Genomic DNA, 13166 nt, shown 5'->3' on the forward strand with positions numbered 1-13166 from the left:
CCCCAAAGTGGCCTTTCTATGGCCAGGATACTCACAGACTTAGAGCCGCATTCCCAGTAGAAATACAATCCCAGACAAATGGAATTTAGAGGTCAGGTCACAACAGCGGGGAAGGGACATGAGAGGAGGGCTGGTCCCCTTCCCCCGTGAAGAGCAGTCTGGGCATCACCTTGCCAAGGTGACTTCTCCTCACTCCTCTGGGGAAGGTGGGAGCCAGATGTGGAAGGAATGGGGGACCCCCTCAGTCACGCTCCTGTTTGTGGTGAAAATACACTGGAGCAGGTTAATTAACACAGTCGTTATCTTGGCAGTTTTCAAACACAGTGATAAATGCTGAGAGCATCGCATGTGCAAGACAAGGGGGAAAAGAGCAAATCTGGGCAAATCGGGACTGTGACATTTACGTGACTAGGCATTTAAAGTAGCTGTTTTTTAAATCAGTAATTAAAAGTGCATAATTCTAATAGTCAGTTTAGTCCCCTTTTTCAAGGGAAAAATATTTTCAATCTACTTTATATACTTTACTCCTTCACAAAGTATCAACCCAGAAAGAAAGTGGTTTTCTTCTATTACAACAAACCCACTAAAATGTTCATATCGTGGGCTTTCTTCTTTAAAACTAATTCTCACCAAATACTAAATGAGACCTTTATTTGCCAGAACATTGCAGTCAAGAGAGTTTCTTTCCATGCCACGCCTGGGAACCCCTCCACTCTCGTGAGATGGGCAGCAAAGAGCCACCATGGAGAGGGGTGTGACTTTTTAGCTCCAGGTTTCAAAATGGCCTGTTCTGGCCTCAGAAATATAAGTACATATTAAACCAAAGTTGGTGACTGCAGCCCAGGGCCCTGACCATTTCCTGGGGGAATGGCCAGAGGCTGAGTGAAGCAGATGAGGGAGAAGAGTAGAATTTGAACTTGGTTTTGATTCCTCCCTTCTGCCCAACCTGCTCGGGTCCACACCAATGCCCAGGCCCACTGTGGGGAGTGTTAGTGTTAGGGTCAGGGTCAGGGTCAGGGTCAGGGTCAGGGTCAGGGGAGGTGTCGGGGCAGCCCTGCCTGCTGCTAATACCACGCACGCAAGGGAGGCTGGAAGATACTTTTAAAGGTGGAATCCAGAGCTTGGCTGCATCATACATCTTCTGATTCATCCACGAATACAATATTTACTATTTATTTCTGGATTACTGCTCATATAAAAGTTCATCCAAGTCACAGCTACGCAAACAACCACCAGTAAGCTGCATTTTTCCTGACACCTGGATGGAGTTTGTACCCGGCTTCTACCCTATTTGCCCCCAGCATGGCATCTGAGCTTCTGTCCTGTCCCCCGTGTGTCCTGCACGGGGCTAAGCCTTACTCAGCTAACCCAGTACCTGACACCCGGCATGGGGTGGGCGCCTCAAAACACTGAGCAAATGAACATTCTCACTGGAACATAGTCTTCAACTGAACTCTGTCTCCTCCCAGGATCAGAGAGCGACAAGATGAGCAGTGACTGTCGTCGTAGGTTAAGCTGATGAAGCTACTCACCACTCATCTTATCAACGGAGAGCTTTAAAGAGGAGGGGTCGCTCAAGGGGGGAACAGCACTAACACAGGGCTCAAAGCCAGGCGAGGGGGATCCCTGTGACCCTTGCGGTGTCTGCAGCCACCAAGAGCAGGGGGGGAGGGGAAGGACAGGATGCTTCTGCTCGTGGGTGGTCAAAGGTGAGTCCTGCACAGCTGCAACCCAGCCGGGCAGCCCCAGCCCTGAGCCCCCCACCCCACCCCTTGCCCCCCAGTAGTGAGGGTCACAGCTCCCGCCCACCATCAGGGGCCTGGGAGTCACTCTGAGCCACTCCTTAAAGCACGGCCCTGGATGCCCCCCCGACCCACTCCCCACGCATCGGTGCAGGTAAAGGAGAGGCGAGCAGAGCAGCGCTTCGTTCTCCACCGGCTTCCGACGCCAAGACACACTCACAACAAGCCAAGTTCTCTCTCGAGGGCCTAAAGCTCTGCGCTTTATATCCTAGAAACTAGTCCAGTGCCTGGCTCAAAAAGCGCTGCTGAATGGATAGATAGATAAATCGATAAATGACTTTGCACAGTGTGGTTCTGACATAGTGACACTGCTTTTCATGTCTAGGTATTGACAAGACAGAAGGACACCGTGGAGAAAGCACTGGACCAGAGCCCAAAGGCCTGGGCTTCTCTCACCCGCCCCTACAGAGAGTGTAGCCTCACCTCCAACCCCCCCCACATCTGTCTCTGGACCCGAGGGTCCCACAGACACCCGGAGCCCACGTGTTCAATACTCAGCTTTCTGGTTATTTGAACTGGGTGTTTGCAGGGAGTGGGCCACCCAGCCTAAGAGCAGCCGTGACTCCCTTGGCACCCGCATCCTATCAAAGATGCTGTTTAGACAAAGTGCAACGTGTCCGTGGAGGAAAACAGCACACTGCTGTGTCCAACAGAAACTCCAGTCAGTCTCAGCTGAAACGGCTCTGAACGCACCTCAAGGCTACAGAGTGGGCCCCGCCAAAGGCCTGTGTTCCAAGGATTCATCATGAGGCGCCTGCTAAAAACTGAGCTCAGATGTAAGGATGCCTCAGTCTCCTGAACCCACCAGTCCCACCAGTTTTCCAGGGGTCTGCGCACCGTTCCAGGTGTGTGCTCCCCACCTGCAGATGGGGTTAGGCTGCGGGAAGGGCAGGGAGCCGTGCTCTGAGTCTACACCCTGCAAGCAGCCCATCTGTGTCGATTTTGTAGGATTTCTCAGTATGGAATATCATTTTGCAAGTGTGGTGCGGGTGTGTGGGTGTGCAGGTGTGTGGGTGTGCGTGTAACTTCATTTAAATCCAGTGCTTAGAACTCAAAACAATATTTCAGAATGAATGGACTTAACCCTCACAGCAATAGGATAGTATATATTCAGGATGCTTAGATACTAGGAGAGGATACTGAAGTTTTGTGTGGTCAAAATGTCACCACGTGAGCCATTTTTCACAGACAGGTCTGGGTGCTCTCTCCACTACACCAAAACCAAGCTCTATCTCCACTGAAGATCTGTTCAGGCAACAAGGTCCTTTCTAAGGGATGTGTGTTAGGACATTGAATTTAAACATATATTACTCTGTCAAATGAAGACCACATTGGATGGTGAGCTCACAATAGAATATACAGATGTCATATTCTAATATTGTACACCTGAAATTTATACTATGTTATTAACCAATGCTACCCAAGAAATTGAATTTTAAAAAGACATTAGTGACAAGGCCCGGCCCTGTGTAAGTAAGCTAAAGCAAGTCTCACTAGATGGCAGCATTGCTAACAGCTTTTTAGGGGTTTTTTGTAGGGTTCAAGTGTTGTCCCCATGGCCGCCCCACCACCTAGTGAGAAGATGCCACACAGGGCATTTATTTCTGCATGACTGTAGAGTAGCACAATGTAAAACCTGACTTGGAAACCCTAATGACAGACCTGCCCAGAGAAATGGGTAGACAGGGTTTTGGGTGGCCATCCCCAGGAAGGGTGCCTGTTTGACCCATCAGGGGAGCTGGCCGCCCCCTCCATCGGCAGGGCGGTGGGGAACAGGGGCAAGTGCACAGCGACTGTGTTGGAATCCAGCTCTGGCATGTCCCTGCTGTGTGACCTTGGACAGGTCACTTGATGTCTCTGGGCCTCGGTTTGATATGTGTAATTCACAGAGTGGTTCAATCTTCCCATGGATGCTGCTCCTCACAGCCGAATCTACAGGGACCGGGGGAAGCCAGCCTGGCTAAGGTGATGGAAACTGCCAGACTGGCTCAGATTAGACATGTAATCACAAAAATGCTGGTCCCAGTCCTGAGCACAGACCTAACTGCTACTATGTTTACTCTTCATATGGCCCCTTTTCAGTCACTCCCAGGCACTCAGACCAGCAGCTGAAGGGTATGTTGTTAACCCTTTGAGGCCACTGGTGCAGCAGTAATGCTTTCAATGGTCTCCCGAGTCTAAACAGGGTGACTAATATGCTTCCTAAACACCTAAATGACTCCCTGGAAATGACTTAGGCAGATGAAACATATGATTCATTACCTAAATTCTCACAAATACCTCTATAAGATAGAGGCTTGCTAATCTATCACACTCAAGACTGTAACACAGTCAAATCTCAAACTGAAAACAATTAGGTGTATGCCCAGGGTGGGGAAGGTAAGGAGAGACTTTAATTTCCTAATCTATTAACGACTGCAAATTATATAATATTTTTAAAAGAAGTATCTGATGTACTTTATAAATAAAGATATGTGAATAAAATTGTATTACAATTCTATTTCACCATGGACAGGGGGGAGGGTAAAAATATAAAATTATCTATTTTACCATAAATAAGAAAGGCAAGAATCGAAGACCTGAACAGTCTTTCAAAGTGTTTCTTCAAAAAGAATCATGATCTAGGCCTGAATTCCTTCGTATTTCAAACTAACCCCAAAATACTGAGGTTTTCCCCTTTAGGATTATTGTAATTGCTACCTCTACTATTCCGTAGAATTGTAAACGACTCAAGTCTGTATTTTGCCTCCTCCATTAAAAAGATCTTCAAATGAGGAGAAAACCTGGTCCCCGGGCCTTTCAATATTTTATCAACTTAATCACTCCCGGCAGAGTGAGGTCATTGAGCTTGGAGGCTGACCTGCTCGTGTAAGGAAAGCTGGTCTCGGTTTGTATGTCGAGGTGGCTGGTGTTTCCCAGGTTGCTGGGTAACATTTATTTCATGTGCTTGACATTCGTTTCATGGCTTGGGTCTTGCTCTTTCATCGACCACCGGTTCTTACATTGGAAAAGGGGGCCCTGAGCCCCCCCAGTCTTGAGTCCTATGAACCTCAGTTGACTAAAAGAAGATGGTGCTCAGAGTTACTTAACTGAGCTACAAACACATGCTAAGTATTCAACATACATTATCTCGTATCATCTCTGGAACAGCTCTGGAACTTTCCAGAGGAGAAAACACAGGTACATAGCAGCTAAGACACCTGCTCGAGCTTTAGTCCAGTGCGTGAGCGGCAAATGCAGGGTGACCCACATCAGTCCCCACTGTTGGAGACATGAAAACATCCATGAGCATCAGCCTGGAATTTTCTAAATCAAATCTGTTTACTTTGTCATTAAAAAAAAGCAGCAGGGGCTGTTACCCCTTAGCCAGCTCCCCGTGGACAGTGGGGATCCCTTAGTTCCCTCCCCCAACTCTGTAAAGAAAGCAAATATCTTGCCTAAAGAAACCAAGACTGGGAGGATGGCTTAAATGAGGGCGGATGTGGGAAGCTACCGAAAACAAAAGGTACCTATGAAAAAGTCTCCATCTAGGGAATCTTCTCTCCGACCAGTTCTCTAAAGCTGTGGTCCTTGACCCTGGGGTTCACACCAAGGCCTAGGGCCCACCCCCAGGAATTCCCATTGAACGGGTCTGGGGTGTGGCTTAGGCACTGCTATTTTTCCTAATGCTCCTTAGTGACTCTGGTGTGCTCCCGAGGTCGAGAATTTCTGCTGCCAAGCAAGGAAATGTTCCCATTACCCTGCTCCACAATCCCCCGAGCATGCCTTCTGCTTACCAACTTCAAAAATCATCCCACTCACACATTTTGCTCTCCAATTTTCCAAGTGCTTTCCAATGCCCTGGATGCTCAGGCTGCTGAGAGTGATCCCGGGGCAGTTGTGTGAAAGCCCATTTATCAGGTCAGAAGACCCTGGGGGGAAGATGAGGCCCCTCAAGCGCATGTTCCAGTCGCCCCTTGCCCTCCAGCCCCAGCCTGGAGTGTTTTCTGCAGTTTCAACAGTCTGAGAGCCTTACATAATGCTAATTACTAGCTGCCAGTGGAGAGCGGCTGTGGTGTGCTTGTAATTATGATGCTGTAACAAGAGGGAAATCTGAGACCATTGAGAACCAGCATGAGTAAGCTCTCATTCTGTGGAGGCCCCCAAATGAAATAATCTGACTTGCTAATGTGCTGTCTCATCCACAGGGTGATGCGGCTTGTCGGGTGGGACGAATGGCCCCTGTTCCTGGCCATGCTGCTTAAAATCACGCAAATTCCTTCTCTACTCTGGAGTTCTAGAGGCCCGAAGTCTACGATGGGTCTGCAGGCTGTGATTCCTTGACTTTCCCAGTTTCTAGTGGCTGCCTTCACTCCTTGGCTGCTGGCCCCATCTTCCATCCTCAAAGCCAGCAGCGTAGCACCTTGTTTCTTTTCTGATCTCTGTTTTCATCCGTACACTGCCTCTCTCTGACTCTGATCTTCCTGCCTCCCTCTTATAAGGGCCTTTATGGTTCTATCAGAACCACCCTGGATAATCCAGAATGATCTCCCCATCTCAAAATCCCTAACTTACTCACATCTGCCAAGCACCCCTTTTACAATCCTTACAATCCACAGGTTCCAAGATCAGGGCATGACTGTCTTCAGGGTTCCTTTTTCAGCCTGCCACGCCAAGTCAATGACCACAGAAATAATATTTCTGAAATTTCCTGACGAAGTTTGCGTATTCCCTTCCGACCATGGCTCTGCCCAAGCACCGCTTCCTTGAGAAATCCTCTGCCCGGGACTGAATACACAACCTGATTCCTTCTCTTGTGTTCATGGTTTGTCATTAAGCATAAAGATAAATATACTCTCTTGACCAGCTATAAACAGGAGAAAACAAACCCCATGATGCTAAGAAAAAAAAAAAAAAGCCTTTGTGAGGTCACCATTTGTCAAATTGTGACATCGCGTGCTCTTGCTCTGGCTGGGCAGCACCAGCAAACACATGCCAGGGCGGGGACAGGAAGGGCACTTGCCTATTGCAGGGGACAGATGGCTGAGCAGGGAACGTGAAAGGGAATTCTCCGCTCCTGACCCACTGCCAACACCCAACCATGCTCCTTCTTGACAAGCGGCTCAGCGAGGACAGAGCACAGGTGGGCCCTGTGCCTTGGGCATCGACTACTCTAGGACACGTGCTTCTGGGCTCCATGAATCCATCACAAACAAGGCCTCCGAGTCCTGGAGTGAGAGCCTGCCTCCCCAAAGCCTTGCCTTCCTTTTAGGGGCACTAGGATGTCCTCCATAGAAAGGGCCAGCAGCAAGTCGTCCCCAGGCTCCTGGCCTCTGCAGAGAAAGGTTGAGTCCCGCAGAGGTCCCAGGGTCTAGCGAACTGTGAGTTGTTTCCAGGTTGGTACAGCTATGGCATCCCCCTTGCTCATCTATCTTGAATAGAAGCTCCCCTAATGCCTGTGCTTTCTAGACACAATTTCTAAAGATGTCAAAGAGACAATCCCACCCTGACTTCAGCCAGAGTTCGGTCTAGCATCATCCGTGACGTGGGTTCCAACAGATGCTTCTTGAGAGAGCAGGATCATTTTCACCAAACGCGTTTCCCTTTAACCTGAGGAAGGCACATCGAATGATCCATAATGGGTTTATCACTTGTGTATTAATCTAACATCTTCCTGAATTTTCTTGACAAGGTCAATTTATCAAGAAACAAAGTACATCTACCCTTTCAAATGTCCCTGGACTGAGTGTGACATCAAAATGCCACTAGATTCTATTCATTGCATCCAAGGATTTATTTATTATTGTTAAGATACTTCAGGTTAAAGATTAGCTTGGAGCCAACTCACTGGTGGTTTCCATCAAAAATCTTGGGGTTCAGATAGGTTTTTGGCCTGCAATTGTTTTTCCTAAATCTAGGGCCAATCATAAGAAACCCCTTTCACATTTCCATGAGATTAAAGTTTTCTCTAAAGGGCAGCCACTTTTGCACGTTAGCTGCTTTGAGGGACATGAGAATGAAATGGACCCATGTTCTCGAGGAGTCTGCAATCTAGCAGGAGAGATCAAACTAAGATTTAAGAAACTGAACAAAAACCTCATGTGTGTCAGCCTCAGAGTTCTCCTCTGGCGAATGAGGGGGTTGAAATAAGATGATTTATATTGGTCTGCCCACCTTAGAGTTTATAAAACAGTTTCATTTTTTTCGTAACTGTCCTCCACAATAATCTTACCAGGTGGGGATTTCGTAGGTAAGAAAATAGACTAAGATGTTAAGCTACTAAACTGAGGTTCAACTACCTGTGGGGCCATGGATTTGAGCGAGGCGGGACAGTCTCCGAACGTGCCACCATCCTAGGGAACTGGACTCCATGGTTCTGGATTCGACTCATGCCACTCTGATCCTGAGTGGCATGTGTTCCAGTCCTCCCTGCAGCGTATTTACTATAATGAATGTAACTGATCTATGGCTGACCACAGGGAACTAATCCAGGTTATGTCTTTTCAGTCAAAACTCATGCGGTCAAATGAAGGTTCTGGAGCATTTTCTGCTTTCATGTATGGACACGGATTGTGTCCGATGTCTGGAAGTTAACAGAAGAGTCTTTCTTTGGAAGAGTATCGCAGATTGTCACACAGGGATGTGGGCAGTGGGCCTTGATGGGTCTGAAGGACTTACTGTCCGTGTGCAAGTTTCCCCTGCTCGCTGCTGCAGAGCCTGGCATCTTCTTTGCCTCTGTGACCCTCCTTCAATGGCAAAGGGCCGTGTCCATTCCCCCTGCTTCTCAGGCTCGGGGCTGTGGGCATGGAGCCGAACTGTCAGCGGTGACAGAGCCTAGATGCCTGTCTGCCCAGGGCTGGGCTCTGGCGTGGATCCAGGGGCCATCTGCTCGGGGTGGAAGGAAGTGGGCTAGGGTGAGCAGGAAAAGCGAGGTCAGTGCTCAGAGCGGTCAACCATCTCTGCCAGGCTGGCCGGCCCGTGAACTGCAGAGAATTTACTGCAGGGACATGTCCGTAACAGGAGACACTCAGTCTGGCCGGTCCCCGAGCCCCCACTGCAAGGGCACCAGGCGGACAGGCATGACACGGGGACATTGATTCACAGCCAGGCACCAGATCTCTTTATCCCAGAGAGATTTCCTCTGATCTCTCTAACTATTGCTCAGGGGACATGTAGGAATCAGTCTGTTGGAGTTGGGAAGGAGCAATCGAGCAATCAGATGTGCCCAGGACAATCTCCAGTTGGTGGCTTGTGTGAATCAATTTTGTATCTGGCTTTAGGCCACAGCAGTGGGGTGGACTGGGAGCCCTTCTGTGTGTCCTCAAAGCAGTCTGGGCTCTGACTTTGCACTCACCTCCCCAGCTTATCACAGGAGGTTCACCTGCCTCCAATAAGGACCACAAGACAGAAATCCAGGTTTCCAGGCCAAGGCAAGAGCCCCACCCGATACCCCCCATAATGCCTAGCACTCGGTTAGAGCTTAATAAATATTTGCTACTGTACAGGAAGTTTTTTCTCATCTGAGGTGGGAGAGGGGGGAGAGCAGAAAGAATTATTGCACCAATAACAGAAATGCACCGTAACCCCTGTTCTTCCTCTTAACCAGCATCTCCAGCTTTCCCCTCTCACAAGCTTTTCAACACTGAGTATTTTATATGAAAGCACCACCTCCAACTACTCTGTCTTTGCTCATCTGTGCTGTGCAGCGGCGGAGCCTTCTAACCAGCACCTGGTACACGTCACAAGGGCGCTGGGGCCCTGGGGGGGAAATGGGAGTCGCCTGTGGAACAGGATCGTGTGCAAGCACAACCGGAGATGTGTTGAAAAGACGACCTGGGTAGAAGATTGTGCACCAGAGCATTTTACATATAGTAGCAAAACCCTAAACTCGACAAATTGATGCCTGGTTATATAAATCAGGACATCATCAGATAATGGATTGTACTTACGTAATGGAATATTATGCTACCATCAGACATCATATTTTAGAAAATATATAACAGCATAGGAAAATGCACCCAGTATATCAAGCGAAAAGCAGATCACAGAATCGGACAGAATCACAATTTTACAAATTGTGGGGGAACCAAGTAGTTGGAGGAAATGCACCCCAATGTTACACAGTCTGTTTCTGGGTGGTGTTGATTTTTAAAGTGTTATTTAAACTTTTTCATATCTTTTTTGTTTTATTTTACAACAGACCATGTGTTACTTTCTGCAACTTTCGAAATAGCAAGTTTTAAAATTGCAAACAAAAGCCGTACGTTATTCGCCAATGAAAAAGCTCTCCTGTTCCTGCCCTAGATGGTCAAGTTCAAGCATTAGACCAAGAAGCTCCACCCAGGTGCCACTGGATCCTCATTGTACTTATACCCACAACCCAGAAAATGCTGCCCCAAAGTCAAGTGGCAGCTAGGCCCCTGCAGGTCAAGATAGGAGTCTCTTTGGTGTGCCACGTCAGAAAAGGAGCCACGTGGAAAAGATGTGGACCAGAGATAGCTCTGGGAAGCTGGAAGCAGCTATAGCAGGGGAACCCTTTCCTCTAGGCAGGAGAGAGCAGGTCTTGGTTCTGTCACTAACTGTGGCCACAGCTCATTCTATTTCAAATTCAAAAGATCTGTGGCCACAGTTAGTGGCCAGTGTGGCTCAGCTGGTTGGGCGTCGTCTTGTGCACCAAAAGGTTGCTGGCTCAATTCCTGGTCAGGACACACGCCCTCCCCTCCCCTTCCCCCCTCTCTAAAAATCAGTTTTAAAATCCTAAAAAAGATCTAACATGTGCCCTCCCTCCCTCACAGGGAGTTTCAGTAAAATGATGTACACACTATATTTTATAAGCAACAGAGCACCAAGTAAATCAATATCTGGCAGTTCAAGAATGTTCACTTCTTAAGATAATGATCCATGCTCCCAATTTTTTTGCAAGATATCAAGAGAAACAATCTACATTCCCCCTCACACTCTAGAAAAGTTACCAGGAAGTTTATCAGCCACGTGGAACTCATTTTCTGTTTCCCTGCACCTCTGCCCCCCTGTAACAGAGATCATGCTATGTGTTCACTCAACTTGATACTTTTTTCTCTTGGCACATGGACAGATTGACTTTCCCAGCCTCCCGGGAGGGAAGGTGGGGCCGGGAGACTGGATTCTTGCCACTGGAATGTAGATGGAAGTTAAATGCGCCCTCCAGGACCCCCTGTGAGAGCCTCCACACACTCTCTTCCCTCATTTCCTGGCTGGTTGTCAAGATCTGGTGGAAGGTTCTGAGGCCCCTGCAAAGTGGTGACATGTTAGAGGAGCCTGAGTCCCTATATCAGCGTGGAAGGCCACCCACCAAACACCAATACAACAGAGATATGAGTAAGAAATAACCTGAGATCATTTGTTACACCAGTTATCTTCCCTGACTAATACACTTCATGACCATGGGCATCTCTCCACTCCACAGTGACAGTCAACACTTTCTCAGGGGACAGAGAGAACACAGTAAACCCAACCCTCATCCAACAGAAAACTCAGCCAAGAAGAATTAAGAGAATATTTTAGATTCCTTGACAGATTTAAGACCTTCTCTCTTATTTCTATAGGAAAACCTGCAGGTATGTGCTAATTTAAACAACTGAAAAAAGAAAATGACAAAAGTAGAAACCACATTTGGTAACCTAATCGCAACACTGAAGAGTCACTGCAAACAGAAAAGGGTGATGGCCCATCAAGGTGGGGGAGGTGAGGGAGGGAGTCTGCACCTCTTAGACACTGTAGACAATGAAAGCAGAGCACGACCATGGGTCACTGGTTCCTCCTGTATTTTATCTTTACTTAGCAATGTCCACTGGGGCCACATGGAAACACTAGGCTCTGAGTTGGGGGGGTTCCCAAAAGCACAAGAGTAGAGAAAGGAAGTGTTACCTCCCCACTTCTCTGCTTTAACTTAACCAGCCCTGCTCTTCCTTGCTCAGTGGCTACTTACCTGGTAGGGGTAGAGGGTGACCCCGTTGGTTCTTGACAGGGACCAGGTGCCATCCAGGTACTGGTGCGCTTGGATAGCCACTGAGTTGAGGATGTTCCCATTGCTGGGACTGGTGGCCATCTGGAGGCTGACTTTGGCCTGATGGGTTGGGGACATGCCCTTCTTCTCTGCTCCATTGCTGACTCCAAGGCTGTTGGGTTTGCTGTTGTGCTTGTTGGTGACGAAGGCTGTGTAGTTGGAGGAGGCGTAGGAGGCGGGCACGAAGGCCCAATCCCTGGGCTGCTGGAGCCCACCCACGTGCCGGGACCCCACCAGGGTGGGGATGTTGGAGAGGGGTGGGGGAGAGCCCGGGGAGCCATCGTAGTGCTCGCTGCCAGCTGCCTGTTCCAAGGTCAGCACCATCTGGATGGCCTCCTGCTTCAGCTGGTTCAGGTGTGTGGCACAAATGTCGCAGCGGTTGTCCCTGTCATTCCATGCCTTCCGGATGGTATTGGGGACCTGGAGCTTGTCATGAATTACAGCCGAGAAAGCAGGATCCTGGAGCACACACAAGCAGAAAAAAGGAGAGCCTGGTAAGTGCAACTCAGTGGCCGGTTTATATAAATTAAGCCCTAGATTTACGCAAAGAGTTGGATTGACAGCCAACAGAAATGAGCACCACACTGGCAGGCAGGAGAGCCTCTAGTTGACAAACATATTTGATAAATGCAAGATTCTTAGAGTGGAGACTTAAGGAGTTAAAAAAAAAAAAATTTCTAAGCAGCCTCCTTGCCAAGCCAGTCCGGTAAGAACATTACAGGTTCCTTTCCTTGTGTCTACTGAAGGATTATAACCGAACCTGGAGCACCTTGATATTCCCAAGGTGTCGTTAAACAGCACAAATGTTTGTCCAGGTGTGACAGGTGAGTGCAGTCATTCCGGACGAATGCAATGTCCCCCTGCCCCCTGTGAACCACGGAAAGTGGGTAACGAATGGAGGTGCTGCTTGTGACCCAGAACAGAGAGTCTCCTCTAGGAAAATCTTGGTCTCCTTAGCACTGTGTGCTGAGTGCCACTGGAAGAAAACCAAACTCAACCGATTCTGGCCCAGAGAGCCAGCCGGCTCCAGCAAGCAGCCCAGCAGACCCCGCAGATGCACTCTGTTGACCTTTGCCCCGTGGCAAGCTGGCCACGTCTAATTTCATGCATCTGACATCCTGACTGATTAGAAGGAAATTATCTCCTTGACAAACAGTCCAAGTTACTTTCCCCACAAGTTTCATCTAAAACTACTGTTAAAAATGCTTTAGCACAGAAGTCCACGTGGAAGAGAAACTCAAAGTTAATGAGGATGATTTATTTCATTTATTTTGCTTTAATTTTTCCACGAATGCAGGATTGCGCAGAGAAATGGGCACTAGGTGTGTTAACTAGATATC

General features: G+C 48.3%; 1 protein-coding gene across 2 annotated transcripts in view; it reads right to left on the minus strand.

Annotated features, from left to right (window-relative positions):
* Positions 1–13166, minus strand: part of KIF26B (kinesin family member 26B) — a 280606-nt gene that overhangs the window by 167038 nt on the left and 100402 nt on the right. For both annotated transcript variants that reach the window (XM_081124262.1, XM_081124261.1), the window contains one exon: positions 11749–12285. In XM_081124262.1, the coding sequence (XP_080980388.1) occupies positions 11749–12285 (537 nt within the window). The remainder of the gene's footprint in view (positions 1–11748; positions 12286–13166) is intronic.

The sequence above is a fragment of the Miniopterus schreibersii genome, assembly GCF_964146895.1.
Source record: "Miniopterus schreibersii genome assembly, chromosome: 21".
NCBI classification, from domain to species: domain Eukaryota; kingdom Metazoa; phylum Chordata; class Mammalia; order Chiroptera; family Miniopteridae; genus Miniopterus; species Miniopterus schreibersii.